The sequence below is a fragment of the Ahaetulla prasina genome, chromosome 18, assembly GCF_028640845.1.
Source record: "Ahaetulla prasina isolate Xishuangbanna chromosome 18, ASM2864084v1, whole genome shotgun sequence".
NCBI lineage: Eukaryota > Metazoa > Chordata > Lepidosauria > Squamata > Colubridae > Ahaetulla > Ahaetulla prasina.
In genome coordinates, this window is record NC_080556.1 from 533,760 (window position 1) to 559,849 (window position 26,090).

The 26,090-nt window shown below is 47.7% G+C and overlaps 3 protein-coding genes across 7 annotated transcripts; 1 reads left to right on the plus strand and 2 right to left on the minus strand.

Moving 5' to 3' along the window:
- Positions 1-1,133: 1,133 nt before the first annotated feature.
- CEP104 (centrosomal protein 104) lies at positions 1,134-17,478 on the minus strand. Of its 5 annotated transcripts, none has more exons than XM_058161177.1 (23): positions 17,364-17,478; positions 16,800-16,875; positions 15,157-15,283; positions 14,272-14,445; positions 13,681-13,819; positions 12,987-13,049; positions 12,256-12,332; positions 11,979-12,147; positions 11,485-11,643; positions 10,711-10,947; positions 9,959-10,162; positions 8,811-8,978; positions 8,474-8,647; positions 7,591-7,767; positions 6,561-6,767; positions 6,117-6,233; positions 5,382-5,418; positions 4,926-5,007; positions 4,379-4,487; positions 3,385-3,523; positions 3,229-3,296; positions 2,379-2,475; positions 1,134-2,195 (listed from the first exon to the last, which is right to left on the minus strand). In XM_058161177.1, the coding sequence occupies exons 3-23, from the start codon at positions 15,267-15,269 to the stop codon at positions 2,059-2,061; spliced, it is 2,847 nt and encodes a 948-aa protein (XP_058017160.1). In that variant the 5' UTR covers positions 15,270-15,283; positions 16,800-16,875; positions 17,364-17,478; the 3' UTR covers positions 1,134-2,058. The 5 variants fall into 5 exon arrangements, with proteins under 5 accessions (XP_058017160.1, XP_058017159.1, XP_058017155.1 ...); XM_058161176.1 differs by lacking the exon at positions 17,364-17,478 and adding an exon at positions 17,192-17,316; XM_058161172.1 differs by lacking the exon at positions 17,364-17,478 and adding an exon at positions 17,192-17,315 and having other exon boundaries at positions 15,157-15,287.
- On the plus strand, positions 17,368-21,672 carry DFFB (DNA fragmentation factor subunit beta). The gene is made up of 7 exons (XM_058161178.1): positions 17,368-17,514; positions 17,618-17,747; positions 18,134-18,322; positions 18,521-18,600; positions 19,289-19,459; positions 19,613-19,713; positions 20,563-21,672. The coding sequence occupies exons 1-7, from the start codon at positions 17,410-17,412 to the stop codon at positions 20,900-20,902; spliced, it is 1,116 nt and encodes a 371-aa protein (XP_058017161.1). The 5' UTR covers positions 17,368-17,409; the 3' UTR covers positions 20,903-21,672.
- A 36-nt stretch (positions 21,673-21,708) lies between these two features.
- C18H1orf174 (chromosome 18 C1orf174 homolog) lies at positions 21,709-24,739 on the minus strand. Its single transcript, XM_058161179.1, has 3 exons — positions 24,651-24,739; positions 22,737-23,162; positions 21,709-22,515 (listed from the first exon to the last, which is right to left on the minus strand). The coding sequence occupies exons 1-3, from the start codon at positions 24,735-24,737 to the stop codon at positions 22,405-22,407; spliced, it is 624 nt and encodes a 207-aa protein (XP_058017162.1). The 5' UTR covers positions 24,738-24,739; the 3' UTR covers positions 21,709-22,404.
- Between the last annotated feature and the right edge of the window lie 1,351 nt (positions 24,740-26,090).

The window sequence follows — 26,090 nt, forward strand, 5'->3', positions numbered from 1 at the left end:
GCAGCTGGTTCACATTTATGACGGTCACAATGTCCCGGGGTCATGGGCTCCCCTTTTGCAACCTTCTGACATGGGGAAACCAGATTCACTTAACAACCGTGTTCCTAACTTAAGGCAAGGGCTGCCTGCTTAGCAGCTGATGACTGCCGGGACTGAGAAAACCCAGCCTCAAAGCCCGTCTCTGTGGCGTTGAGTTTGCACAACCGTGGCCCTCCGACTCGCCTTCAGCCCTCACTTACACCTACGGAACTGAAACGCGTCTGAACTTCATTTTTTTTCATTTTTTTTAAAAAAACACACACACATATTACAATTAAAAAAAAATTGCAAGTGTCTACAGTGTGCATTCGTGGATCTACAGGTATCCAGGGGGTTGACTGCATAGTAGAAAGTGCTCAGATTATTCATGCCTATCTGGTGAGAGGCCCTCGGCCCAAACCGAATTGGCTCAGGCGGGGTCTCCAGGGTCTGCGGTTGCTCTTTAAAAAAGGAAAACGCTGACTTCCTGCAACCTGGTTCGTTTTTGTAAGTCTTTTAAACTAAGGTCTTGCCTTTGCTGAGAAAATTAAGAGGGGGGAGGTGGCGATATATGGATACATGGCTTGGCTCTCAGCGTATTTTTTTCCTGTATGCTGGTGCATCTCAGAAATCTGTGCAGAAGCCCTTGGTTAAGACATTTCAAAAGGAGATGCAAATCAATTTACTTTAAAAAAATGCATTTTGTTTTGAAAAAAACGGGGCCCGTCTTTTCAAATTGAGGGTTGGAAGCATAAGACCAAGAAGAGATTTTTTAAAAAAATAAATAAAATAAGAGTAGGATTCTGTGACTGTTTTCTACTTCCCTTGTTCAATTGTTTATAAGCTTTTCCCGTATTTCCAAAGGGAATTTTTTTTCTTTTTCTTTTATTGATTCCTTTGCCCTTTTCTCTGAGTGGGCTGCAATCCTGAATAAAGCAAATTCCATTTTGACGACTTTTGGGGCATCAAAAGTTAACTCACTCCATTCCGCTCCTTGAGGCATAAAAAGCCAGAGTGAAGCCAAAAAGCTGCAGGGTTCCCCCCCCCCCCGCTTCCTTTTTGAGGATTTCACTGCACAGCCTCAGCGATGATCAAGCGTTCAAGGACATTTCCCCCCCCAGATTGTGCTAGTCTGAGCAAAAGGAAAAATGGGATGCTGGGGGTCAGGAGTGGAGTTTGGCCTTGGCCAGGGCTTTGTTTGCCCTGCCTTCCAAGGGAAGGGTGTGGCTGTGTTGAAAACCCTTAAATGGTTCCTACCATTAAGTGACAGAAACTGCAAATTCTGACAAACTCGACTATCTTCCAGAGAGAGTCGCTTCTAATCTATTTTGTGCTTCGGTTTTAGTTCCTCCCTCAGGGAATATTTATAAATTCTTTAAATTTACACCCCCCTGCAATCTTGGGTTATCCAAGCTATGGCTGCTCCATCCCTGGAGGTCTTGAGGAAAAAGCGACTGGACTGGGATGCGGCAAGGTCTCCTGCCTTGAGCAGCGGGTTGGACTAGAAGTCCTCCAAGGTCCCTTTCAGCCCTAGTATTCTATGTCCGAATCAAATGGAAGACCTTTAAAGAGAGATTCAACCTAGAACTACGGAGAAATTTCCTGATGTCGAGAACGATTAACCAGTGGAATAACTTCCTTCCAGAAGTTGTGGGCGTTCCATCACTGGAAGTTTTTAAGAAGAGGCCTGACAGCCATTCTTCCTGACAGGGAGAACAATAAATCAACGGAACAGCTTTGCCTTCAGAGGTTGTGGGCGCTCCATCACTGGAGAGACTGGACCAACATTTGACCGGGATGGTTATAGGGGGGAGGGGGGGGCTGGACTAGAAGACCTCCACGGTCCCTTCCAACTCTGTTATTCTGCATAGAGAGCAAACTGCAGTGATCGTAAATGGGACGGAGGGGGGGAATTAGCAGAGAATCAGGGTGGCCCCTCCCTGTTGGACTGCCACTGCTCGCTCCCCCACCCCCACCGTAAGACCTACTGCAACGAAAGAAGGCAAACGTGGCCCCTGGGAGGTAAAGAAGGGACCCGCCTCATCGCTTTGCATACGTTCTGCCAGTGTTTTTATTCAAGGCCCCCCGAGGGGTGGGGATTTTGCTCCCCACCGTGGGCGACCGCAGCTTCGTTCCCAGGGGACCCGACCGGTTCAGGACGCTTCCGCCAGCCCGGCCTGCAAATTAAAACAAGAGAAAAAAGAGAGAACGTATGTGTGAGTTTAGCACCCTTTCTGAGGAAGAGATGGGAAGGGGAGAGGGCTGCGTGTGTGTTTTGCATCCCTGATTTCTGGGGAGGAACAAGGTCACCCCAGTTTAGGAAGGAGTGGGAAGGTGGGAAACACGAGAGGGGTCTTTACCGGTGACGGTCTGCGTCGGCAGGCTCTTGTTCAGGGAATGCGTGCGCCTCGGGTTCATGCGGCAGCCGTCTTTGCCCATCAGATGCACCTTCCAGGCCTGCAGGGTGAGGGGCGAATGGGTGTGTGTGGGGAGAGAGAGAGAGAGAGAGGACGAAAGAAAGGTTCAGCGACAATGAAGAGCAACAGATGACAGGCTCACAACCCCCCAGTGGAAGAATGGTGGCTCACAAGAGGGCGAGGAAATATGGTGGGGAAGCGGAAGGGCAGGGGCACATGTCGAAGGAAAAGCAGAATTAAAACGAAAGCCAAAAAGAAATGAATGAGATAATCTACCCAGGGAGGAACACTGTGACTATTTGGGGGGAGGGGGGTGGTCAAGGTCTTGACACAGCACCCTCATTCTCACACTATTTGGGGGTCACGAATCTTTTTATAGATCTTGATGCAATCAGCTGTTAATAAATACCCAGGGCAGTGGGGTTCAACCATTTTAAGAGGGGTGGACTTCAACTCCCAGAATTCCCCAGCCGTCACAGCTGGCTGGGGAATTCTGGGAGTTGAAGTCCACCCCTCTTAAGGTGGAGAAGGTTGTAAATGCCGGTTGCCAAGCCCCTGAATTTTGATCAACTGAGAAATATAAGCAAAGTAGAAATATAAAAAGAAATACAGAGTGGAAATACAGAGAATTATAGCTCTGCCCGTGTGCTGGATTGTCCCCAACCACCTTCCCCTCTTAAAGCAAGTCAGGCACCGTCCTTGGCTGGCCAGGACAGAAAGAGGACCCTTCCCCAGATCCCCCCACTCTTAATTTGACCATCAACACCCTCGGCTTAATGCCCGCGGCTCTCACCTCCTCGCCCGGTGTAAAATTGTCATGGCATAACGGGCAACGGTTGGCCACTTTCTCAGGCTTGGCAGCTGGAGACAGGAGAGAGGGAGACTGTCAGCCGGGGGAGGGTCCCGGGTGCGAAAGGATGTCACGCACGGGCATAAACGAAGGACTTACGGTTGCAAGATTTGCCCTTGACGTGCCGGGCCAGCTCGTCCTTTGGCAGGGCCTCGCAACAACGAGAACACTTGGCAAAGTTGTCCTTTTTCTCACACTCCGTCAGCAAGTGCTCGGTCAGGCTGGCAATTTCCACCACCTGCCCAGGAGGGAAGAGAAGGCAGCCTTGGCTTGAGAGGGTGGCAAACTCTGTGTGTGTGTGTTCCCAGATTGGCAGGAAAACCCTTCTGTTCCACCCCAAAAGAAGCCAGGCCTGCCTTCCCAACTGTTTGGGGCCAGGTCTCCATTAGTGACTAGCCTTTAATGCCCAGACTTTCTTCTCCCCAAAATTCCTAGACCGGTTTGCAAATAGGTTTGGTATTTTGTTTTACAAAATGAGTAAGGCAGAATCCGTGGGAGGGATTCCCTCCCTCCAGAAGTTGTGGGTTCTCCATCGTTGGAGGTTTTTAAGGAGAGACTGAAGAGCCGTTTGACTGGGATGGTTTAGGGTCCCCTGCTCGAGCAGGGGGTTGGACTAGAAGGCCTCCAAGGTCCCTTCCAACTCTGTGATTCTGTTATAAGGCAATGAAGAGGAGGGCGTAAAGAATGGGCTGGGAAGGACCTTCAAGGTCTTCTACTCCAACCCCCTGTCCAAGCAGGAGACCTTACAGGTAGCCCTCGAATTATGACCACAGTCAAGCCCAAAATTTCCACTGCTAAGCGAGAGCACTTGTTAGCTGAGTTTTGCCTTATTTTGAGGCCTTTCTTGCCACAGTTGTTAAGGGAATCCGGCTTCACCATTGACTTTGCTTGTCTGCACCTGACCCTGGGACACTGCGACCGTCATAAATATGAATCAGTTGCCAAGCGTTTTAATTTTGATCAGGTGACCATGGGGAGGCTGCTGGAAATCTGTAGGCCACCCTGGACTGTCCAATCTTTTCCTGAAACCTCCAGCGGTGGAGCACCCTGAGCACCAGGGGGGAAGCCACTCAGGGAAGGAGGGAAGGCTCACCTGCTTGCAGAAGTCACACCTGGTCAGCATGGGGCAGTGCTTCCAGTAATGGAGGTCCAGCCCTTCCTCGGTGAAGGATTCGTCCCTTTCCCCACAGAAGATGCACAGGCTGACGTGGAGGGAGAACAGGGGGGGAAAAAATATCACAAATTCAGCCACGGGAGCTTGACTCTCATCTAACGTCAGTTTAGTGCAGAAGCAATAGAGGAGCTTAACCAGAGCTTAATGTGTGGTCCTAATTCTTTAGGCCTGACAAGAAAAGAGGAGGGAGGATGGATGGAAGGAAGGAAAGAGAAAGGGGGAAGGAGGGAAAAATGAAGGAAGGAAGGAAGGAAAGAAGGAGAAAGAGAAGGAGGGAAGAAAGAAAGGAGGAAGGAGGGAAAAATGAAGGAAAGAAAGGAAGGAAAGAAGGAGAAAGGGAAGGAGGGAAGGAGAAAGGGAAGGAGGGAAGGAGAAAGGGGAAAGGAGGGAAAAAGGAAGGAAAGGAAGGAAGGAAAGAAGGAGAAAGGGTAGGGAGGAAGGAAAGAAGAAACCACCAGCTACTTACTTGTCCAGGTAGTTTGCCACTGACGAATGGTCATCGAGAGAATCCGCCTGGACGGGCTGGGCAGCCTTCTTGGACGTTTCAGCTTTGAAGAGAAAGAAAAGAGTGAAGGGTTCCATAAGCATGAACCACTTGCCAAGTGTCCGAATTTTGATCACGTGGCCACGAGGGTGCTGTAACGGTTGTAATTATGAAAAATGGCCCTAAATTCCTTTTTTCAGTGCAGTTGTAACTTCGAACGGTCATTAAAATGGAAGGTTGTAAAGTCGAGGACGACCTGTACAATTCAACCATTTAAAAAATTAAAAGGCCTTTCTTTTTGTGAGTCGCACAACTGAAAGAGCCGGATGCTCCCTCCCAATTTTTATTAGAATTAAATCACAGTGTACCCAAATTTAGGCCCTGCAAATGCTCCCCAGATGCTTTACAAAAGCATAAAAAAAAAAAAAAAAGCAGTACCTTGGTTCTTTGATTTCTGGAAATCGCTGTCTTTTTCCTAAAAAGAAATTAAGGAAGTCAGAAGAAATAGAAACGCCGGCTCTTTGCGGAGAACCAAGTTTAAATAACAAGACAAAAAAAAAGGGAGGGTCTCATCAGGTACCCCCGAAACCTGCATGGCAGTTGACAATTTGGGGCTTCCCCTGAGTAAGAGCAGGAGCAGGAGCAGCCCTTCTCTGGCTGACACTCCACAGATGTGCTGGAGGGCCACATCTGGTGAGACCTGTTGTGGTCTGCCTGTGGAGCTGGCAGCGGAATCGGACAGTGAGAAGCCTGTTCCTAATGCACACTCAAGCAAAGAGGACGACTCAGGAGTAAGGCCAGGAGATGATTGGCCACTCCCATAAGGCTTAAAAGAGCAGCAATGGCTCTTGGGCTCTTTGTAGGAAAGCAACAAAAGGAAAGTGCTTTTTGTCAGCGTCTCTTGAACTTTGTGGGGTTTTTGCCAAGAAACCCCCACTTTACTTTGGCAGGTTGCCAAAGACATTAAAGGTTGGTGATAAGGCCGAGGGACTGGTTATTAAGAATTTTGTTTTGGATGAAGCTGAGTATGAATTAATTCTCAGCTGTTTTAATAAAATAAGTTTGTTGAGGACTGAATTGTGTTTAGTACTGGGCCTTGGTCACAACAAGACCCATGCTGACCAGGGGGACGATGGGTGTCATGTCAGGCCACCTTTGAAACCCCTGGGATACCTTGTCAGCTTGGGCCTCTGCCTGCATCTCCTTTAGGGCTGCCACTTGGCCTTGCAAGGCTTTGATCTCATCTTTCTTCTCTTTCTCCGTTTCCTCAGTGGCCGCCTTCTTCTGGGCCTGTGGAGACAACCAGCTGACAGCCATGGAGCCCCAAGCCAGCATCGCTCCTCCTCCTCCTCGCAACCCCCCATTTCCTTCTAGCACTGATGACATCACCTAGCTGGGTCATGAAAGGCCTATAAGAAAGTCACCAAGCTCAGAGAGTACCAAGGACCCCACTGCCTCTCCCTCTCCCTCCATTCCCTTTCTAACAAACTTGGGCTAGGTGAAGCTAACTCAAGACATGCCCTCTGCGTGCGCCACCCCTCTTGGATTTCCAAGAACCAGGCCAGGGTTTTTCATCTCTTAAAAAGGGCAGAATCCTTACGAAGGCTCCTCCCTTACTTTCATCTCGGCCTCGGTGAGTCGCCCGTCGATTTTAGCGAAGCCATCGAACAAGGTCTTGTACAGCACATTCTTGCGGGTGTTCGCATCGTCGGGGGGCAGATAATCCAGGATGTTGTCTCGGTGCTGCCGATACATGTCCAAGATGATCCGGAGAGCCGTTTCCCGCACCTCGAAAACGCGGTGCTCCAGAGCTCCTGTTGCAAACTGAGAGGGAAAAGCTTTCCGATCTGCACAGGGATCTGCAACCTTAAACACTTAGAGAGCCATTTGGACCAGAAAAGAAAACACCGGGAGCTACAAAACCTTCCCGTGCCTGACTGTTTCTTGAGCGGCCACAAAACTAGCCTATGTAGTTGAATTAAACATTCTGTTTTCTTTTGAAACTTTTCTTTTCTTGGATTTATCCATGGTTGGCCTACCGGTGGTTGAAAAGCTCAATAAATCGCGTGCCAGCGGGTGTTACATATTGGCGGTTGTGATGCATATTTTGAGTTACAGGGAGCCCCAGCAGAAGGGTGAAAGAGTCACATGCAGCTCCAGAGCCTCAGGTTGCTGACCACTGATCTAGCATAATCATTTAGGATCTGGAGCGACAAGAAAAAAAGATGGTCGGGGGGCGGGGGGGGGGGACAGGACCTCAAGATACGCCATAGTGATCTGGTAATCAAGAGTTTCTCAACCGTGGCAACTTGAAGATGTGTGGACTTCAACTCCCACTTCAATTTGATGTGTATCCCCATCGTGGCTGGGTTACTCTCGTATAGTCCCTTTTTCTGCAATCTCTCCTCTCCAGGGGATGGGAGAAAAAAAAATGACTATGCTGGGTGGCCGGCGAATTCTGGGAGTCGAAGCCCACACATCTTCAAGCTGCCAAGGTGAAGAAACACCGGTTGTAAGAGATTTGGTTGTGATGGGATAGAAAGAATGAAAACAGAAAGGCCTGTGTTACATTTTACAAGAAAAGCCCTGTACTTGGCTCAAATCTGAGAACAAACTGTAGGAGGCTGTAGGAACCCAGACTTCTTACTCGCATGACGTTATCGACGGTGAAGCCGGAGTTCTCGGTGCCCAGGTGTTTCAGCAAGCGTTCCACCAGCTCCACCTGGCTCATGGCGAGGTGCGTGGGGCAGTTGGACCTCAGGGGCTGCACCAGGTGGGTAGGGATGATCTGCAGAGGCTTCACTTCGTTGCAAAGGGCCATCTCCTGCAAAGGGGCGGGGCGGGTTACTGGTCGGTGGGGGGCTGCCAGGTTTTCCTGAACTACGAGAGACTCAATCGTTAGGATGTATAGGGTTATGGTTTGTCCAGTGGTGAAATCTGAACCGGTTTACTACCGGTTCAGCGGCTGCACATGAGCTCTGTGCGCCAAACGTCTGCTGCACATGCGCAAACACATCACGCACCAAATGCGAGGTGCACGCGTGCGCAGTACACCTCAAAAGGAGACATGGGAGGGAAGGTAAATAGAACAGGTAGAAAAAAATGCTTTAAAAAAAATTTAAAAAAGGTTCCAACGATCCCGCACCACAGCTGTGATCTTTGGAGCCTTTTTTAAAAAACTTTTTTAAATACATTTTTTTACTACCTAAATGCTTTTAAAAGTTTTTTAAAAAAGGCTGACAATCGTGTGGCTCAGCTGTGATCGTCACAGCCTTTTTAAAAACCTTTTAAAGGCATTTTTTACAACCTATTCCTACCATTTGGGTGGGAAAAGCGAGCGAGCCGGAAAGAAGCGGCAAGCGGGCAAGCAGGCGATTGGGTGGGCATGGGCGGGGTTGCTAGGGGTTTTTGCTACCGGTTCTCCAAACCACCCGCTGCCATCGCTACCGGATCACCTGATCTGGTCCGAACCGGGAGCATTTCATCCCTGATTTTGTCACCTAACAGAGTTTCCCTGCAGGCAGACTGACCTGGATGAAGTTGGCAGTGGCCATCCGAAGGCGGGCCGAGGAGTCCCCTGTGCGGGAGAGGAGGTTGGGAAAGCTCCGCTCCACGCAGAAGATGGTCTCCTGCTTGCCCAGTTTATGCTTGGGGATGTACTGCGTGATGCTCATTTTCAAGAGCTTCAAGGAGGCCTGGAAGACCTGAAAGAAAGGAAGCAGCAACACAGAACCATCCAGGTGAGCCATCTTCAGGTTCTTAAGGCATCTCAAGCACCTGCTTTTCTTTTTCGGGGACGGGGCAGAGCTTTGGAGAACCAGGGTGGTGACCCTCCCTCTCTGCCTTCCAGTTTTCACCTTGACTCACCGAAGAGACGATATCTTTGATGGCCCTCACGACGAGAAAGATGGCCCCCCGGAGCATGGTCTTGAGCTCCTCCTTCGGCATGCTGGTGGGAGCCTCAATCATTTTCTTGTAGATGGCCAGCAATGAGTCCTCGCGATACGACCAGGTTTTGGAATAGGCGCCGGCCACCTGGGGAAAGCAAGGCAGGAAGGAAGGAAGGAAGGAGAAGGACGTGGCTGGAGACCAGCATCTCCATTGAAGTTGATAGTTGGCCGAGAATGGCTCATGGGGGCAAGTTCCTTCCCTCACTCCTATAGGTAGTCCTTAACTTACGACTATTTGTTTAGTGACTGTTCAGTTACAAGGGCCCTGAAACAGTGAGTTAGGACCGCACTGCACTTCACGAGGTGGTGCAGTGGTTAGAGTGCAGTACCGCAGGCTACTTCAGCTGACTGCTAGCTGCAGTTCAGCAGATGGAATCTCACCAGGTTCAAGGTCAACTCAGCCGTCTGTCCTTCCAAGGTGGGTCAAATGAGGACCCAGATTGTTGGGGGCAAGAGGTTGACTCTGTCAACCGCTTAGAGAGGGCTGTGAAGCACTATGAAGTGGTATATAAGCCTAAGTGCTATTGCTATTACAACCGCTGCAGCGTCCCCAGGGTCACGTGATCGAAGTCAGACCCTTGGCAACTGGGTCAGGTTTACAACCGCTGCAGCGTCCCCAGGATCACCCGATCCCCTTTTGCGACCTTCCGTCCGGCAAAGTCAACAGGAAAGCCAAGAGTCATTTAATAACCACGTTATTAATTTAAGGATTAAGTTAATCCTTAGGGATCAAGGATGAATCCCTGTAGGGGTTCACTGAACAACAGTGGCAAGAAAGGTCATAAAATGGGGCAAAACTCACTTAACAAATGTCCTGCAGAGCCAGAGAAATTTTGGGCTCCACTGTGGTCGTAAGTCAAGGACTACCTGTATCGGGACACACAACAGGCCTGCTCTCCCTGTTCTTGTGTGTGGCTCCCTGCCACCTTCTCTTGAAATCTGTCCCCCAATTGGCTCCTGTCGGTGCCCCTGGGTCATCCTATCCGGTCTCTCTCCCTCTCACCCAAAAGTCGGAGAGGCCCCTTGGTCCTGACCCCTAAACTGAGCTGCCCCCCCCCTCTTTACCAGAGTTTCCCCGAAGACGTCAATGGAGGCGCTGGCCTCCCGCAGGGCCTTCTCGGTCAGAGGCTCCGGATCGCCAACCACTCCGCTCCTAGGCGTGTCTCCGGGCTCTTCCTCGTTCATCTCGGGCTCCAGCAAGGAAAAGCCTTCCTCCTGCTGCTTGCGGATGGCCGGGAGGGGCCGCTCGTCGTAAGGTAAAAACTCGACCTGGAAGGGAAGGGCCCCGGGGTCAACGGTGGGTGGCCGGATGACGTCCCTCCTCGGTTCAATGCCTTCCAGTGTGCGGCTCCCAGAATCCCCCCCGCCAAGGGGGAAGTGATCTTTTGCACAGAGCAAGAATGGAAGGAGGGTTTGTGTCTAGGGCCGGAGATGTGACGGTATAGGAGATAATTGTGGAAAAAGTTCTTCCATGAGAACTTGGTATTTGAGGAAGGAAGGAAGGATAGAAGGAAAGGAAGGAAGGATAAGGAGAGGGAAGAAAGGAAGGAGAAAAAGAGAAAGGAAGAAGGAAAAGAGTGAAAGAAAAAAGGAAAGAGAAAAAAGAAAGCGAGAAAGGAAGGAGAGAGTAGAAAGAAGGAGGGGAGGAAGGAAGGAAGGAAATATTTAGAAAAAACCAGACCTTCCATCTCCGCTCAGCCCTGTGTCTTGGGACTTGGGTCTCTCTTGTCCTTGTCCTTACCCCTTCCCTACCACCCAACCTCCCTGATTGGACAAAAGGGGACAAGAGAAGCAGGAAAGAGTCAACCCAAACTTACATTGATCTTCGGGAAAGCCTCCGCAGCAATGGGAGCTGCCTGGGCCAGCGGGGGAGAGAAGGCCTGAGGGGGGGCTGGCTCAGGCGAGGGGATTTCAGGGGGCTTCTCAGGGGGCAACGAGGCAGGACTCTCTGGCTCGGCTTTCTCCCGCCAGGGGGACGGCAGGGGCTTCTTCTGCTGGAGGGTCGTAGTGGGCTGAGCCACGGGGTCGAGTGGCAAGTCCGGTAGCCGCCGGATCTGAGTGAATGAGAGAAATTCATCCAACCATTCATTCATTTGTCCCTTCTGCTTTTCAGAAAACCCAAGGAAGAGACAAGCTGAATGCAAAGTCTCTGATGGTTTATTTCTCTCTAGAGAATTGCAGAAAAAGGGATTAGAAGAGAGTAAGCAAGCTACAATGGGGATTCACACCAAAAGGAATGCATTAGAATTGGGAGCTGAAGTCCACACAACTTCACGTCGCCAAGGTTAAGAAACTCTGGTTAGCACATTTCTGTGCCATATGGTGGGGCCCCAGTGCATATCTCCCTGTCACCTAAATTATTCTAAAAGATTCTGGAAATTGAAGTCCACACATCTTCAAGTGGTCAAACTTGATCTAAAGTAACCACGGACCACCAAAATCCTATAAATCCCAACCCCTGATCAATCTTGAGAGAAAACAGTTTTTAATGGGAGTGGGGTTTTTTTTAAGTGGATGGGGGTTCCCCAGGATCCCAAACAGCTGTCTTCCAGAGGTGCCCAGGGATTCCTTCCCGGGGTTGCTCCACTTACGGCGAGCTCTGGGTCCAAGAGATTATGAAGCTCCAACTGCTGGTAGACCTTGAGACGATAGTCCTCCATCTGCTGCTTTTTCTGCTTGGCCAAGTCGTAGTCCTCCCTCTTAACGGCACACCGTTTTTCCACCTCATAGCGTCCCAGCCGCTCCCCGACCTGAGGGCAATCGGTCGCAACAGAGAAAACCTCTAAAACACAGAGCGAATGAGCGCCCGAGTGTCTGATGGATAATTAAATGAATGAAGGAATTGGGCATCGCTTCTTTGGCCATTCATCAAGTCTACATTCCAAGCCATGAGAAACTAAACCACAATTGGTTTAAGAAAACCGGTTACCCCAATCCAGCTTTTGATATTCAACACCCAGAAGGGAAAAAGCCTTCACGCATTTCAGATGTTGAAGAGGACGAGAAAGAAAGGATCTCAAGGCAGCCGAGTCCCTTTCCACGTCTCCCACCGGGACCCTTCCCCACCCCGCTCGGCCACCGCTACCTTCTGTAGATCTGCGATGGCTTGCTTGAGCTTCTTGGCGTGATCGTAGTGTTCCAGGTGCACCGCTTCATGCTTCTTCTCGTCCAACTTGCGAATGATCTGGGCCACTTCTGGGTCTTGGTACATGTCAAAAGCCAGATCGTCCAGCGGAGAAATGGCGTCGGCCTTCCTGGAATGAAGGGGAGAATGGCAGTTTGGGATGGTGCCACCTGCCCATGGTGGGCAGACAGATGTGGGTAGGGAGGGAAGGAAAATGGGCATGTTAAGCCGTTCTCACCCGGGGTAGCTCCCCTCGAGGGCCGAGTCATCTGAATTGCTCCCTAGGTAATGGTCGATCAGCTTCTCCCTGGAAGACTAGATAACAAAACCACAACAGGGAGAACTTTTGACTAGAATGGGGACCATGCGGGTGAAAGACCGAAATACAGGCAGCCAGTTCATTTACTGGCCTTTTGAAGTTACAATGACACCGAAAAAATTGATTTATGATCATTTTCACACTTACAACCGTTGCAGCATCCCCCGAGTCAGGTGACAAAATTCAGACATTTGGCAACTGACTCATATTTATGACGGTTGCCGCATCCTGGGGTCACGTGATCTGCTTTTGCGACCTTCTGACCAACCAAGTCAATGGAGAAGCCAGATTCACTTAAGGACCGTGTTGCTAACTTAACAACTGCCGTGATTCAGTTAACAGCTGTGGCAAGAAAGGTTGTAAAATGGGGCAAAACTCACTTGAGAACTACCTTGCTTAGCAACAGAAATTTTGAGCTCAATTGTGGTGGAGGACTATCTATATATAGGTATGCAGGTGTTCCTTGAGTTATGGCCTCTATATCTGTACACCTGAATCAAGAACTACCTGTACACTGGTACTCCTTGAGTGACGACTGTAATGAGTCTGCCTATCACAGTCATAACTTATGACGGTTGCAAATCTTTGTTTAAACACGAAAGACCTTCTTTGCATTTAGCTTTCCCTCCCCCAAAATTTCCCAGACGCACCTGGATGTTCTCATGGCCCAAATCTGCAGGTTCCCCAATGATATTTATTGCCACAAGAGCAACCTGGAAAAAGAAGAGGGAGAAAAAGAGAGCTGAGGTTCAAAGGTGTTTGGGAGGCCCTTTGACCTCTTTTCTTTTGTTTCAAGAAACAAGAGAAGAATCTAACGGGCAACAGAAAAACTACTTCCCAATCATTCTGTTTTTAACTATCCATGTAGGAAAGTCAACTTTTACATTCTATATTAATTATTTTTATTAATAAGAAACTTTATCATTTCTAATTTTTTCCAGGCAAGGTTGTGGACCTTATAGACAGGATCTCTCTGGCCATTCAAAATCAGAATATTACTATCAACTTCAATGATTTTTATACTGTAGCTCATGCTTCCAAACACATTGGATAACTATTGCCATGAAGTAACAGAGTCTTTCGCCATGATAGCAATGTGTCTGGATTAGTGTTTCACAACCTGGACAACTTTGAGACTTGTGGACTTTAGCTCCCAATTCCCTAGCACCAATGCATTCTTTCTGATTTGTACCCCCCGTGTCGTCCCTTTCTCTGCAATCTCTCTGCTCTGGCAGGTAGGAGTTGGACAAGCATGGTTGGCTGTGGAATTCTGGGAGTTGAAGTCCACACATCTCAAAGTTGCCAAGGTTTGGAAACATAGATCTAGAGAGACCCAGTTTTTACCTGGCTATACAGGTTGTACTGATTGGCGTAGTTTTTGTGGAAAGTCAACTTTAGATATTGGCCGACTGCATCCACGTAGACCGATTTCAATTCCCGGGCCCTGTAGCCAGTCTTTTCGTTATCGGAAAGGGAGACATAACTGTAGAAAAGGGGGAAAAAAAGAGGTTTAATGCAATTATGTTTTACAAGTATTGTGAACCCTTTGGCGCTGATGGACGCTCAGTATTTTATGTTCTAAGAAAAGGATGCCTGGAATGAATTAGTGAGCTGCCAATAGGTTTGTGTACGTGTGTTGGATGGGCCTCCGTCTTTTTTACAGACACACCCCAAATTTCAAATTATTGGCTTGAAATCCTAAAAACTACCCACAAATTCTCTCAAATTCCTAAGGAAAGGAAAATAAGCAAAGGGTCAGCCAGCATTCACAAACACGTCTTTTAGGACCTGTGGCTGCTTATCTGGAATTGTGCCTTGCTTTTACAGTCGTTCTGATCCGGGATCAGCCAGGGGGCTGGGCAAATCCCATGTGCCCAGTGACAACTCACTTCTCAGGCAGGAAAACCGACACATGTCAGGGAAGAGAAAGCTCACCCCAGTCTCTGGAATTGCTCCGTTTTATAGGGCGCAAAATAATCGGGCAAGTTTTCGCTGATGTAGAACTCAATTTTGCTGGAGATCATATATTGGTGAGCCAGGAGCTGCAGCTTTCGAATTCTGCACCTTTCCACCATCTGGAGGACTATTTCTTGGGGATACTGGCAGAGTCTGAAAATAAAGAAAAAGGAAGGCCTTTGATTTCCCATGCCAGGGTTGAAATGGAGGGAATATTTTATTACACTCAGTGACCAGGGGGAAGGAAGGAAGGAAAAGAGAGAGAAGAAAGGAAAAAAAGACAGGGAGTGAAGGAAGAAAGGGAGAAAAAGAGAGAAAAGGAAGAGAAGAAAAGAGAGAGCAGGAAGGAGAAAGGGAGAGAAGGACAAAAACCAAGGAAAGTAAAATGTCAGAAACCCCCACGTCTCCATAAACCTAAACTATCTGAATATACCTAATTCAATGTGGATAAATTTAACACTACATAAAATTCTGTAGCCATAGGACTTTAAAAACCTAGAAAGCTAAACATAAATGCACAAAACTTATGATTTATGAGGAAACTTTCTTGGCTGACTGCTTTACAATCCTGGGCTTGTATTACGACCTTTCAAAATGTTGATCTCCTAATAGTGGAGATGAAATGCTACTCAATTTTTAAGAAGTCCTCTGACTGAGAAATTGTAATTTTTTCTAGTTGCTTTATTGTCCACTTTTTTGAGAGGGGGGGGGGGAAGAGAACCTTTTTTTGAACAGTGGAAAACAGAGGTGCTGCATATGCATATATTTATTTGTTCAATTTATTTAAATCAAAGAAAATTTCCTGGATTCTTGCAAGATGCCCCTAAGAACACATGAAATATCTAGAATTTCTTAGGACCTGACCTTGGTGACCTCCATCCGTTGACCGTTGGCGCGTGAACCATCAGTTCCTTAGCACTGAAGCCGTCTTCATGTCCAGATGAACTTATAACAATAAACCCAATCTTGTGTGGCATCCTGCCCTTTTGTGCTAACTGGGAAGAAAGAACAGCCAGCTTTTTACAAAAGGAGAGATTTGTCACCATCAAAGATTACGGCGTTTTAACTTTGCGCTCTGAACGCAAGCAGCTTTGAAAGTTACTCAAAGGTCCATCTCAAACATTCACACTTGTTGTCTTTTGTTTATTGATTTTATTCAATTTGTTTATACAACTGCCCAACTCAACTAGAAGCTGTGGGAAACAAGCCAGGATAAGTAAAAATAAAAACAAACAGAAGACAGGGCCCTTCACACATTTGGGGCCTTGGGCCTGGGCACACGTATCTGCATTTCTTACATTTGCACCCAATGAATTTGCATATTATTGTGAGTCACCCAGAGGTGCTTTGAAAATATAAATTATTGGCATGTTTTGCATATATTGGGTCTGCATGCACATGTGTTTTGCATGTACTGGATTGGCATGTTTTATTTATTGGACTGGTGGGGTGGCCTACTGGTGAAGACTCCCGCCTCCCATTCGTGAAGGTTGAGACTTCAATCTTAGGCGGCAGCAGATGTTTCTCTCTCTGGGCACAAAGAGAAAATATCTGCTGCCAACTCCACGTAGGCATCAGGAAGGGCATCCAGCCAGTAAATGCTCAGCTCCATTCAGCTGCTCCAAGTCTACCCTGAATTATGACTCCAGGGTCATAAAAAGGGGAAAAATATGTGTTTGATATCTGTAGCTGTCCCTCTCAATAAGTGACTCTGGGTAGCTATAGAAATTGAACCAATTTTGCTTGTACAGTGTTCTTTTGCATGTATTGTTGTTTTGCAAGACAGACACAGACTTCAGAGGATAATTAGAACTGCAGAAAAAACCATGGCTGCCAACCTGCCTTCCATTGAGGACCTGTATACTGCACGAGTCAAAAAGAGGGCTGTGAAAATATCTACAGACCCCTCGCATCCTGGACATAAATTGTTTCAACTCCTACCCTCAAAACGATGCTATAGAGCACTGCACACCAGAACAACTAGACACAAGGACAGTTTTTTCCTAAAAGCCATCACTCTGCTAAACAAATAATTCCCTCAACACTGTCAGACTATTTACTGAATCTGCACTACTATTAATCTTCTCATCGTTCCCATCACCCATCTCCTTCCACTTATGACTGCATGACTGTAACTTTGTTGCTTGTATCCTTACGATTTATATTGATATTGTTTCCTGATTGCTTATTTGTACCCTATGACTACCATAAAGTGTTGCAAATGTTGTACCTTGATGAAGGTATCTTTTGTTTTATGTACACTGAGAGCACAGGCACCAAGACAAATTCCTTGTGTGTCCACTCACACTTGGCCAATACAAAAGTCTCCTCTCCTCTCTTCTATTCTATTGGAATGGCATGACTTTTGCATGTACTGTGTGTGCATGCCCATGCTTTGCATACATTGGATTGGCATGTTTTGCATGCACAGGAATTTTACATGCATTAGATTGACATGTTTTGCATGTTCCGGGCTTGCATGCATGTTTCCCCCCCTCCCAGCTCACCTAGAGCCGATCCGTCCGTCGTGGCAGGCGGGGGCGGCCTCTTCTGCTCGCGCGTCCTCCACCACCATGAAGACGACTGCGGGGAGGAGGGGGGGACAAAACGGGGAGGGGGGCACAGCTCACCTTGACTGGCTCCTCTCGGGTCCGGCTATGCTTCCCTCCCCCATTCCGGTTAAGAAGAGCCATCAATCCCAAAGTTAGTAACGCGAGTCCCCCTCCCCGCTCTATTAGCCCCACTCCCTCCTACCCGCTGCCCCCATCTAGTCGCGGGCAGTTCCACCGGCTCCCGCACTCGCGAGAGGCCCCGCCCCAAGGGAACTCCCCCCAGCCCCCACGGTTGGGGAGGGGAGCCTACGAGAAGGGGAGCCCCCTCCGCCCCCCTCGCCTCCTACTTTATTCCGGCTCCATCACTAGGGCCTCTGTTCCCCTAGCAACCGCTGCGACGCGACTGCGCAGGCGCGAGGGCGGCGGCGGCACAGTGGCGGCCGGCGGGAGGGGAAAGAACCAGCGAGCGAATAGGACGCGCGTGCGCCGTTGCGACTCGACCACGGATTCGCTACTTGCCGGGCCAATCAGGGCGCAGGAGTCGCCGGGCGCGGTTTCCGGCGCAATGGCGGCCAAGGCCTTCAAAGTGCGGGCAGGGCCCGGAGGCCGCAAATACGGGCTGGCGGCCGGGAGCCTCGCGGAGCTGTTGCGGAAGGCCTCCCTGCTGGAGGTGGGCGGGGAGAAGGAGGAGGAGGGTGGCCGACCGACCAGCGGGCCGGCGCGTCTCTGTCCCAGTAACGGTCCCCTTGACGGGCTTTTCCGCTTCCCCACAGTCGCCCTTGGTCGAAGGCTGCCGGCTGGGCTGCTACGAGGACGGCGTCCAAGTCAGCGAAGAGGTTTTCCGTGCCCTGCCCGACGACGCCGAGCTGATCCTGCTGCGCCCTGGGGAGGAATGGAAGGGATGTAAGTGGGACACGCACAACGCACAGAAACACACACACACACACACAGAGCACCCCCCCGCGGCTCCTCTTCCAACCAGCCCCAATAGGTCAGTTCAGAGTTGGGAAACAGCTGCAATCACACATTGCTCCCAGAAGCACGAAGCTGAAGCCTGAAGATGACGAATGAGACTTCGTTGAAACGTCGCCAAGACACTTCCAATTTTACGTGGGAGAAAACCCGAATAACCAAAGACCTACATACATACATACATACATATATATATGTATATATACATAAATATACATACACATATACATGTATCCACACACACACAGATTGCCATTAAAGCTAATCATCTGCCAGAATGACTAATCCTTGGTTTTCTCGTCTTTTTCTGCGGGCAGACGTCAGTGAGATCGAGCGCTTCCTGAGCACTTTCTCCACCTGTTCGTCGGGCGTGATCCACGCAGCTCAGGGGCTTCTGTCAGGCGAGGAGGCTCCTAAGAGGTGCAAACTGCTGTCTGACCTGATTCAGAACCTCAGCGAAAATATTTCTGCAGAAAGCAGACAGGAAGACGAGATGTGGTTTGAAGGTCAGTTCTCAGCCGATGCCTTGTGCATCTGCCTGGCATTTAGTCTGTGGGTGAAAGTGCTCAGGATGTCGAGAGTTTTGGAAAACGCAGCCTTAAGGACTAGAAACTTGACAATCTCACTTAGCTTTGGAATGTGGCTCCAAGAATCTTTTTGGGGAAAGCAGAGGACTGACGGCATTCGTTTCCCACCATTCCTAGGGGTTGAATCTCGGTTTAAGACCAAGTCCAGTTATATGCGCCATAGTTGTGAGAGCAGAATCCGTGGATACATGAAAGAGGTAACGTGGCTTGCAAAACTCCCTACTCAAAAGTCTTTATTTTGACCTTAGATTTTTGGAACCAAAGTCTGCCTTCACCATACCTACCATATTACTCAACCATTATTTATGATGATTAGGCATTCAGCAAATGATTGATTAACCCTTTCCTCGATGAGTGAACCAATTAGCACTTAACAGTCAAAAAGTTGCTTATTTTTGCATGATTACTTTGTGGCCAATTACTATCTCGTTTATTAAATAAAAAAAAGGCTTAACATTCGAAGTGAAGCAGTTTGGTACATGCTGCACTAAATATCTAATATTTGTAATTCTAACTTTCCATATTGTGCTGTTAATTACATGGAAACGAGTGTATTTTTTGCAGACTACAACTCACAAAGGCTCCCTGATAAAATAGACATGAATCCTTTTAAGCTGCTTTGGGTTTTCCTTTCTTTTTATGTTACGGGCAAGGCAACCTCCATAATTCCCTGCTCTTTTGCCATCCTATTTCATAGTTTAGTTTGGTTTGCTTTCACCATTCATATTCAGGGTTTGAATTAGCATTTAATCTATCAGGTTTCAGCTTGGGTGGTAAAAAAAAACACCGTGAAGTTTGCTTTTGGTAGCGGACTAGCAAGGAAGCTCAATTATCTTTAAATATTTTTAAATAAGATATTTAAAGCTTGCGTTTCTTCCTCCAAAGGTTGGGGCCTACATTTCTGTCGTCCCTCCCGCCCTCCAAATGAAATTCAGCGGGATCACTGAAGCCATGCTGGAGAAGCTGAAGTTGGAGAAATACAATGGTTTTTATTTTGACCGGAAGGAAGAGACCAAGGACCGCCTGTGCACACCGGAAGGCTGGTTCTCTTGCCAAGTAAGTTGTAAGAAAACCAAAGCAAACGGATAAAAGCAAAGGCTTTAAGCATTTTTTTTTTTCGAGTGCCGTCGGTACTTCGAATGGTCACTAAACGAATTGTTGTAAGTTGAGGACTACCTGTATCCAGCTTTGTGTGCCCCTTGTCTACAGGGCCCTTTTGACACCGAAGACTGCTCCTGGAGACACTCCATCAACCCTTACGGGAACAAAGAAAGCCGGATTCTGTTCAGCACGTGGAACCTCGACCACATGTGAGTCCTGGAACACAATCCCACCCCGTCCGTTCGGTCATTATATTTGGCCCCTCCTGGTGATGGATCAGTTGTGTGTAAATCAAAAATACCCCTTGAATTTTAAGCTCCCTGGATCTACCTACCCAGCTGGACAACTGGCTGCTGTGTGTAGGGTAGAGATGTGGAAGAATTTCAAAAGAAACAGCAATATCATGATTTATTAAATGTAAATGCCACCTGTCAGCAATTCTGGGCAGTTCATTAGTAGTCTTCAATTTATGACTGCTTGCTTAGCAGCAGTTTAAAGTTGCAACAGTCCCTGAAAAAAGTACAGGTAGTTCTTGACTTAATAATTGTTCGTTTAGTGACCCAAGTTACAGCAGCACCGGGAAAAGTGACTTACGACCGTTTTTCACACATATGACTGTTGCAGCATCATGATCAAAATCCAAAGACCCCCTGTGATGACATCGCAGCCCCTCAGGGGGTCAGGTTGGGAACCACTGATTTAAAACATGAAAATAAGTACGTAGCAAAGACTTGCCTTTTTTTTTAAAAAAGGCTAGACAAACTCCAGAAGGGAAGTTGAATAACTTTGCTTTGGCTGGGAAGGGACTCCATGTGCCAGCACAGTTTACCTTAGAGAGGCAATTAGTTGAGGGATAGGGAACGGGAGGCTGAGTGACTTGTTGCTGAGGGTCTTCCATTCTTGAAACAACAGCAGCCGAGCCATTTCTGTAACCCCTTTAATCTGAATTTTCCTGGCCTCACGCAGCACCGATTTGGCACTGGTCCTCAAGATGTTACAAACAGCCCTGGATTAACATCAAGGATCTTGAAAATACTTAACCATCCTTTCTGTTTCAGAATTGAGAAGAAACGGGAGGTCCTGCCCACCTTAGTCGAAGCCGTGAAAGGCTGCGACGGGAAGGAAATTGACTGGGAATATTTTTACCGGCTCATGTTCACCACGGACAATTTGAAACTGGTGCACATTGTGTGCCACAAGAAAACGGTCCACAACCTCGGCTGCGACCGAACAAAAATCTACCGTAAACGAAAGAAGGGCCGAAAGAACAGGCCTCTTTGCAGCCACACCCTGAGCCCCCGGGTTCAATTGTCGAAAATGAAACAAAAAAACGACGCCAAACTTTCTAAAAATAAAACAAAAAGCCCCCACCCCATAGCTAAGAAGGGATCCGCTTAACGGCTGAGCCGTTTGCTTAACGACCACTGCAAAAGAGATTGTTGAATCAAATTTGCCTGGCCAGGGAGCCATATTTGTTATTTAAATTGTTGCTTTTAACAGCATTCCATATTTTTAAAAAAGATTAAAAATAAAAAACAGATTTTTAAAAAAATTAATTACAGAAATTAATTAGTGAATAACACTGTTTTTTCCCCACCTGTTCCATTCATTAAAGGCTGCAAGTTGGTTAGCCACCTTTGGGAATGTCAGGAAATACTCTTGCAAGCGGGAATTGTTCCATTGCAGGGTCCGATGGATCATGTGAAGCCAGAAAAACTAGGTTTGTTCAGTAACCAGGTTTAGTAAGCTACAGACGGTGCTGTGGGAGGAATCCTACCATGATTTAAAGCGATAACTTCCTCTATCATCCCAGTTATGAAGAATAAGGCAGGAGGTGCTGACATGTTTTCATCTAGTTTTGGACCTGTTCCTGGATTTAAGTGTCTGCCAACTAGATTATATACCGTTCCCCCCCAAATAAGACACCCCCGATAATAAGCCCAAACAGGCTTTTGAGCGCATGGCAATAAGGATAAGCTCTTATTTCAGGGTTCAAAAAAATATAAGACTGGGTCTTATTTTCGGGGAAACACGGTAAATAATAAATTTTACTTCATCATTACTGATCTAAGTGCACCAACTCTGCCTTCAGGGATGAAAGCAGCTCCTTTCGTTCACTGTGATTATTTAATTTTAGCAATAAAGCTTTATTATTGTAATCAGCAAAATCTTGTGAATATTTGTATCTTAAAAAAAAAAAGCAATTTCTTGAGCTCTAAAATAGATCCTTTTATTCATAGTTAGGGGTAGATGTGCCCAAACTGGGAGGGCTCATACATCTGCCATCGTTTTTTTTTAACCCCTCCAACATCTCTGTTCACAGAACATAATAAACTAGGTTTTAATGTGCAGTCCACAGTTTAGCCAGGTTTTACAAACTTCAAAACAGCTCTGAATGAACTCTGAATATGATTAAAAATGAGCTTTTAGATAAAGAGAGAAATGATACGCCTGGGGAAAGAAGCATACAGAATAACAAGAGTTGGAAGGCACCTCAGAGGTCATCTAATCCAACCCCGTTCAAGCAGGAGTCTTTATTCCATCCTAGTCAAATGGCTGTCCGATCTCTTTTTGAAGACCTCCAGCGATGTCGCACCCACAACTTTGGGGTGGTTGGTTGTTGTTCCCTCAAATCCAAGGCTCTGTCATCATGGTTGTAGTGGGCGCTGTGACCCATGGGCTTCACCAGAAACAGGCACCTTGGTTTGTGAGTAGCCCAATGTCCATCACCATCCCGATGACGGTTCTGAAGAACACAAACTCTAGAAGATGCTACAACGGCAAGGAACATTTTTTTGTCTTTACTGCATCTGGAAAAGGGACAATTCACTCAAGATTGGTTCTCGCTGGCCTTCAACTTTCCATGAGAATCCCTGGTCTTCAGGGAGAACCGCCATCCTTCAGACCACCTCTTCTCCACTCTCCTCATCTTCCTCTTTGGCAATAAAATGCATTCTTCGGAACTCTCGCCTGCTGGTGTTGGTCCGCGAGAAGGAGGCCGGTGGGAGGTCCTAGAAGAAAGAGACCCTGGTTGATGGCCTTCAGAGCCACCGTGGCAGCCTTCCATTGGTATGGAGTTTGATCCCCCAAATTATGAGGATGAACCGTTGAGTCCTTCAGTTGACCAGCCATGTTTGCTCCCACTTACCCACCCGCCCGCCCAACGTTGCGGACTCCAACTCCCAGAGTGCCCCAGCCAGCTTTGCAGAAGGCCAACTGCACCCACCCTTACCTGCGTGAACGCCACGCTTCCGAAGAACCGGTCCATCGGCAGCGGCTGGTTACTGTCCTCGTTCAAGAAAATGCTGTTGTCTGGCTCGCTGGTTTGCCTGGACGTCTCCTCCGGCTCCATCTGCAAAGAGGTGGACGGACCAGCCGTCCCGGTCTCTCCTCCTCCTTCCTCTTCCTCCACCTTCTGTGGTAGGTGGGGCTGGAAGACCTCAGACCCCCTGGGTTCCATGTTCTCGCCTACATCTTGGGGATCTTCTGAAGGCCCCTTCTCGCTCTGCAGCCTCACCTCAAGGTCCAGGGTGGATGCTCCCGAGTGGGCTTCATCCGCCGGCCCCACCCGAGGTCCTGTCTTCGGCTTGGCCAGGCGTTTCCTTTCACATCTCGGCTTCTTTGAGGGACGCCTGGTGGTCCCATTGCGTGAAGGAGCCTGGGGAAGGAGAAGGAGAAAGGAAGCCCATCAAAGACCCTAGAAATAAGGAGAAATTTCCTATCAGTAGAATGGAGATTGTCTGTCATGCCCCTGTCGGAGTCTGAATCCAAAGGGGAAGAGGAAAGGCTGAAGAGAGAGAGAGAGAGAGTGTGAGCGGATCCATTGGCTGTAGAAAAAACTGGGGAAGGGCAAAGTCAGGCTGGGCAGAGCCGGGGGAGAGGTAGAACAAGGGAGAGGGGGTTCAGACGAAGACCAAGGCCCACCCCCTCCTCATCCTAGGTGGGGCGGAATGGAGAAGAGAGGAACGTGGCTTACGAGGGAGGAAAGGGACCTGATCCTCTTTACAAGGCACAACTGCTGCTGGAGTTTAAAAGGAAAGGCAAATGGGAGGGGCGGTTGTCAGGAACAAACGCTGAGTTTACCTGGTGTTTCTTTGAATCCTGGCATCCTCCCAGCCCGCTTGATTTATCGCCGTGCTACTTTACTTGTGGAATTCCTTATTTTGCTTGCCCTGCTGGATTAATTGCCTGGTCTTGCCTTTGGATTGTTTGTTAGAAGTTTTCTGCTTACAATGTTTGGGACTGAAGTATGGCCAGCCAAAGACTATGACAGGTTGGTGGAAGAGCTCTCCCTCCAGGCCGGAGAGTTGAAAGGGACATTGGGGGCACAGCTGGGGACTCATATCGGTTCTCTGGCTGTGTTGCCTTTGTGTCACACCCTGGGTCATCACATTGTCCCCAGAAGTTGTGGGTCCTCCCATCATTGGAGGTCTTCAAGAAGAGACTGGACAGCCACTTGTCCAGAGTGGTATAGGCTCTGCTGCTTGAGCAGGGGTTGGACTAGACGACCTCCGAGGCCCCTTCAAACTCTTTATCATTCAGCATTCTGTTAAATGGCTGGTGGGATGACTAGCAAATCAGAACCGGACTTGGAAGCCAACGGAGACCAGCCTGATGCCCTTCAGAGGTCCCAAAATGCAGGGAAGCCTGCCTCACTATTGCTCACTACATCAATAGGCATTTACATCAATATTAGCCATTCGCTCATTAGGCTTCTAATTCATGTAATATTAGAAACCTTCAATTGCACCTATGCGGCTTTATTCAGGGTTAGGCTAATATTGATGTAAATATGAAAAGGATTTTTTAGGGTGCTATTAATGTACGTAGAAATACATCATCATAAATATGTATATTGGTTTTATAGTGTATTACTTATAATTTAAATTATAGAATTATTAATTTATATTTTTAAATTTATATATATATATATATGCGCGTGTGTACATAAACATGCTTAATAAGGATTATTTTATACATATAGTCTCTAATACACACAAGTTACCCGAGGCATGATTAAACATGCATTAACCAAAATATTAGCATATATTTGCATAAATTAACATAAGACCCCCGTGCCTAATTTGCATAGACCCATATGCAAATCGCGGCTAGAGAGGCCCCGCCCCCTGGCTGCCCCACTCACCCGCCGGGCTCGCATGGAAGAAGCCGCAGGACCCCCACCACACCAAGTCCACCTGCTCCTCACCAGCACTTCCGCCTTCCGCAGCATCGCCTTTCCGGTAAAATTGCCCAATTAAAATGCAGAACGGGGGAACGCCCCCTCTCTTCCGTCGTTGCCTGGCAACAGGACCTCCCCTTTCCCGACGGGACTTCATCCCCGCTTTGAGCACCGTCGCCATCTTTCTTTTGGGCACCGTTATATGACAAGCCTAGTAGGAACTCCTTAACTCTGGAGCTTTTTTCAGTTTTTTTTATTCCAGTTAATCTCTTAATCTTAAGAGATTAGGGTTAGTTAAGTGCTTTACCGCCTTCAGTGCTGTGGTTCCTAAGAAATTTAAAGAGTAGGCCAGGGTTGAGATAGGAACGGCCATCTTTAGAGAGGGTAAAAACCTTCAGGACTGAACGTAGATGTATGTAACGTGTAGAAGGGTATGCCTGCGTCGGGTATACGAGTTCAAATGATCCTTTTGAACTTTGCAAAATTGCAAAAAGAAAAATACACAACCCGCAACAGAGACATGGATTAAAAGTAGTCCTTGATTTATGACTGCGATTGGGACTGGAATGTAAGTTGCTAGGCAATCTGGTCATTAAATATATCACACCCAATTTTTCGACCCTTTCTCCCCCCCATGGACGTTAAGTGAATCTGCCTTCGCCGACCAACGTTGCTTATCAGACATCAGCTGCAAATGGTGACCCAGGAGCGAGGGATGCTGCAACTGTCATAAATGCGAGTCAATTGCCAAGCACCTGGAGTGCAATCACGCAATACTGGGGGGGGACATTGCAACGGTCATAAGTGCGAGGACCGGTTTCAAGTCACTTTTTTTAGCCCCAACTTTAAAAGTTTGCTAAACGGATGGTTGTGAACTGAGGATTACCTTTGTCCTGCTTATATGGATCTGACCGGTCTACAAATTTGCTGTTTGGGGACTGTTCCACCCTGCTGGGTTTTTGTAGCCTTCTTCTAAGCCCCAATACCCCATTCATGCAAAAAAAGAAAAGAAAAGAAAACCAAAACCCCTGTGGTTGCCTTGGCAGACTTACGATATTTTTGTGTTGAAGAAAGCAAAATCAATAAAAATGCTATTAGCAAGGATTTGTTTTGCCTTCCAAAACTCATTGTAGAAATTGCTCCATCCTTTTTTACAAGCAAAGGGGGGAAAAATCCCCCTTTAAAAAACAACCCCCTAAGGTATGAAATCATTCTTTCTCTCCCTTGTGAAATGTTTATAATTGAGAGATGCTTTTAAAAAGCTGGAAGGGACAATAAAAAAAACAAAAAAACGGAAGGGAACAAACAATTGCAATCTGGCCAACATCAGCTTGGACTTGGTTCAATCAAGAGTTTGAAGGACGAAAATGCAGCTCTTATTTCACCAAGAAAATAAAATCAGAA

Bases quoted from the DNA above. Each gene is read 5' to 3' on its own strand.
- CEP104 (XM_058161177.1), bottom strand. From the start codon at position 15,269: ATGCCACACAAGATTGGGTTTATTGTTATAAGTTCATCTGGACATGAA. The intron at 6,768-7,590 runs GTAAGAAGTCTG...TTTCCCTCTCAG, and splicing joins CCGTCGATAACGTCATGCGA to TTTGCAACAGGAGCTCTGGA. The intron at 4,488-4,925 runs GTAAGTAGCTGG...CCTCCACGTCAG, and splicing joins GTGGCAAACTACCTGGACAA to CCTGTGCATCTTCTGTGGGG.
- DFFB (XM_058161178.1), top strand. From the start codon at position 17,410: ATGGCGGCCAAGGCCTTCAAAGTGCGGGCAGGGCCCGGAGGCCGCAAA. The intron at 17,748-18,133 runs GTAAGTGGGACA...TTCTGCGGGCAG, and splicing joins TGGGGAGGAATGGAAGGGAT to ACGTCAGTGAGATCGAGCGC. The intron at 19,714-20,562 runs GTGAGTCCTGGA...TTTCTGTTTCAG, and splicing joins ACGTGGAACCTCGACCACAT to AATTGAGAAGAAACGGGAGG.
- C18H1orf174 (XM_058161179.1), bottom strand. From the start codon at position 24,737: ATGCTGCGGAAGGCGGAAGTGCTGGTGAGGAGCAGGTGGACTTGGTGT. The intron at 23,163-24,650 runs GTGAGTGGGGCA...CTCCTTCCCCAG, and splicing joins CTTCCATGCGAGCCCGGCGG to GCTCCTTCACGCAATGGGAC. The intron at 22,516-22,736 runs GTAAGGGTGGGT...TCTTTCTTCTAG, and splicing joins GAAGCGTGGCGTTCACGCAG to GACCTCCCACCGGCCTCCTT.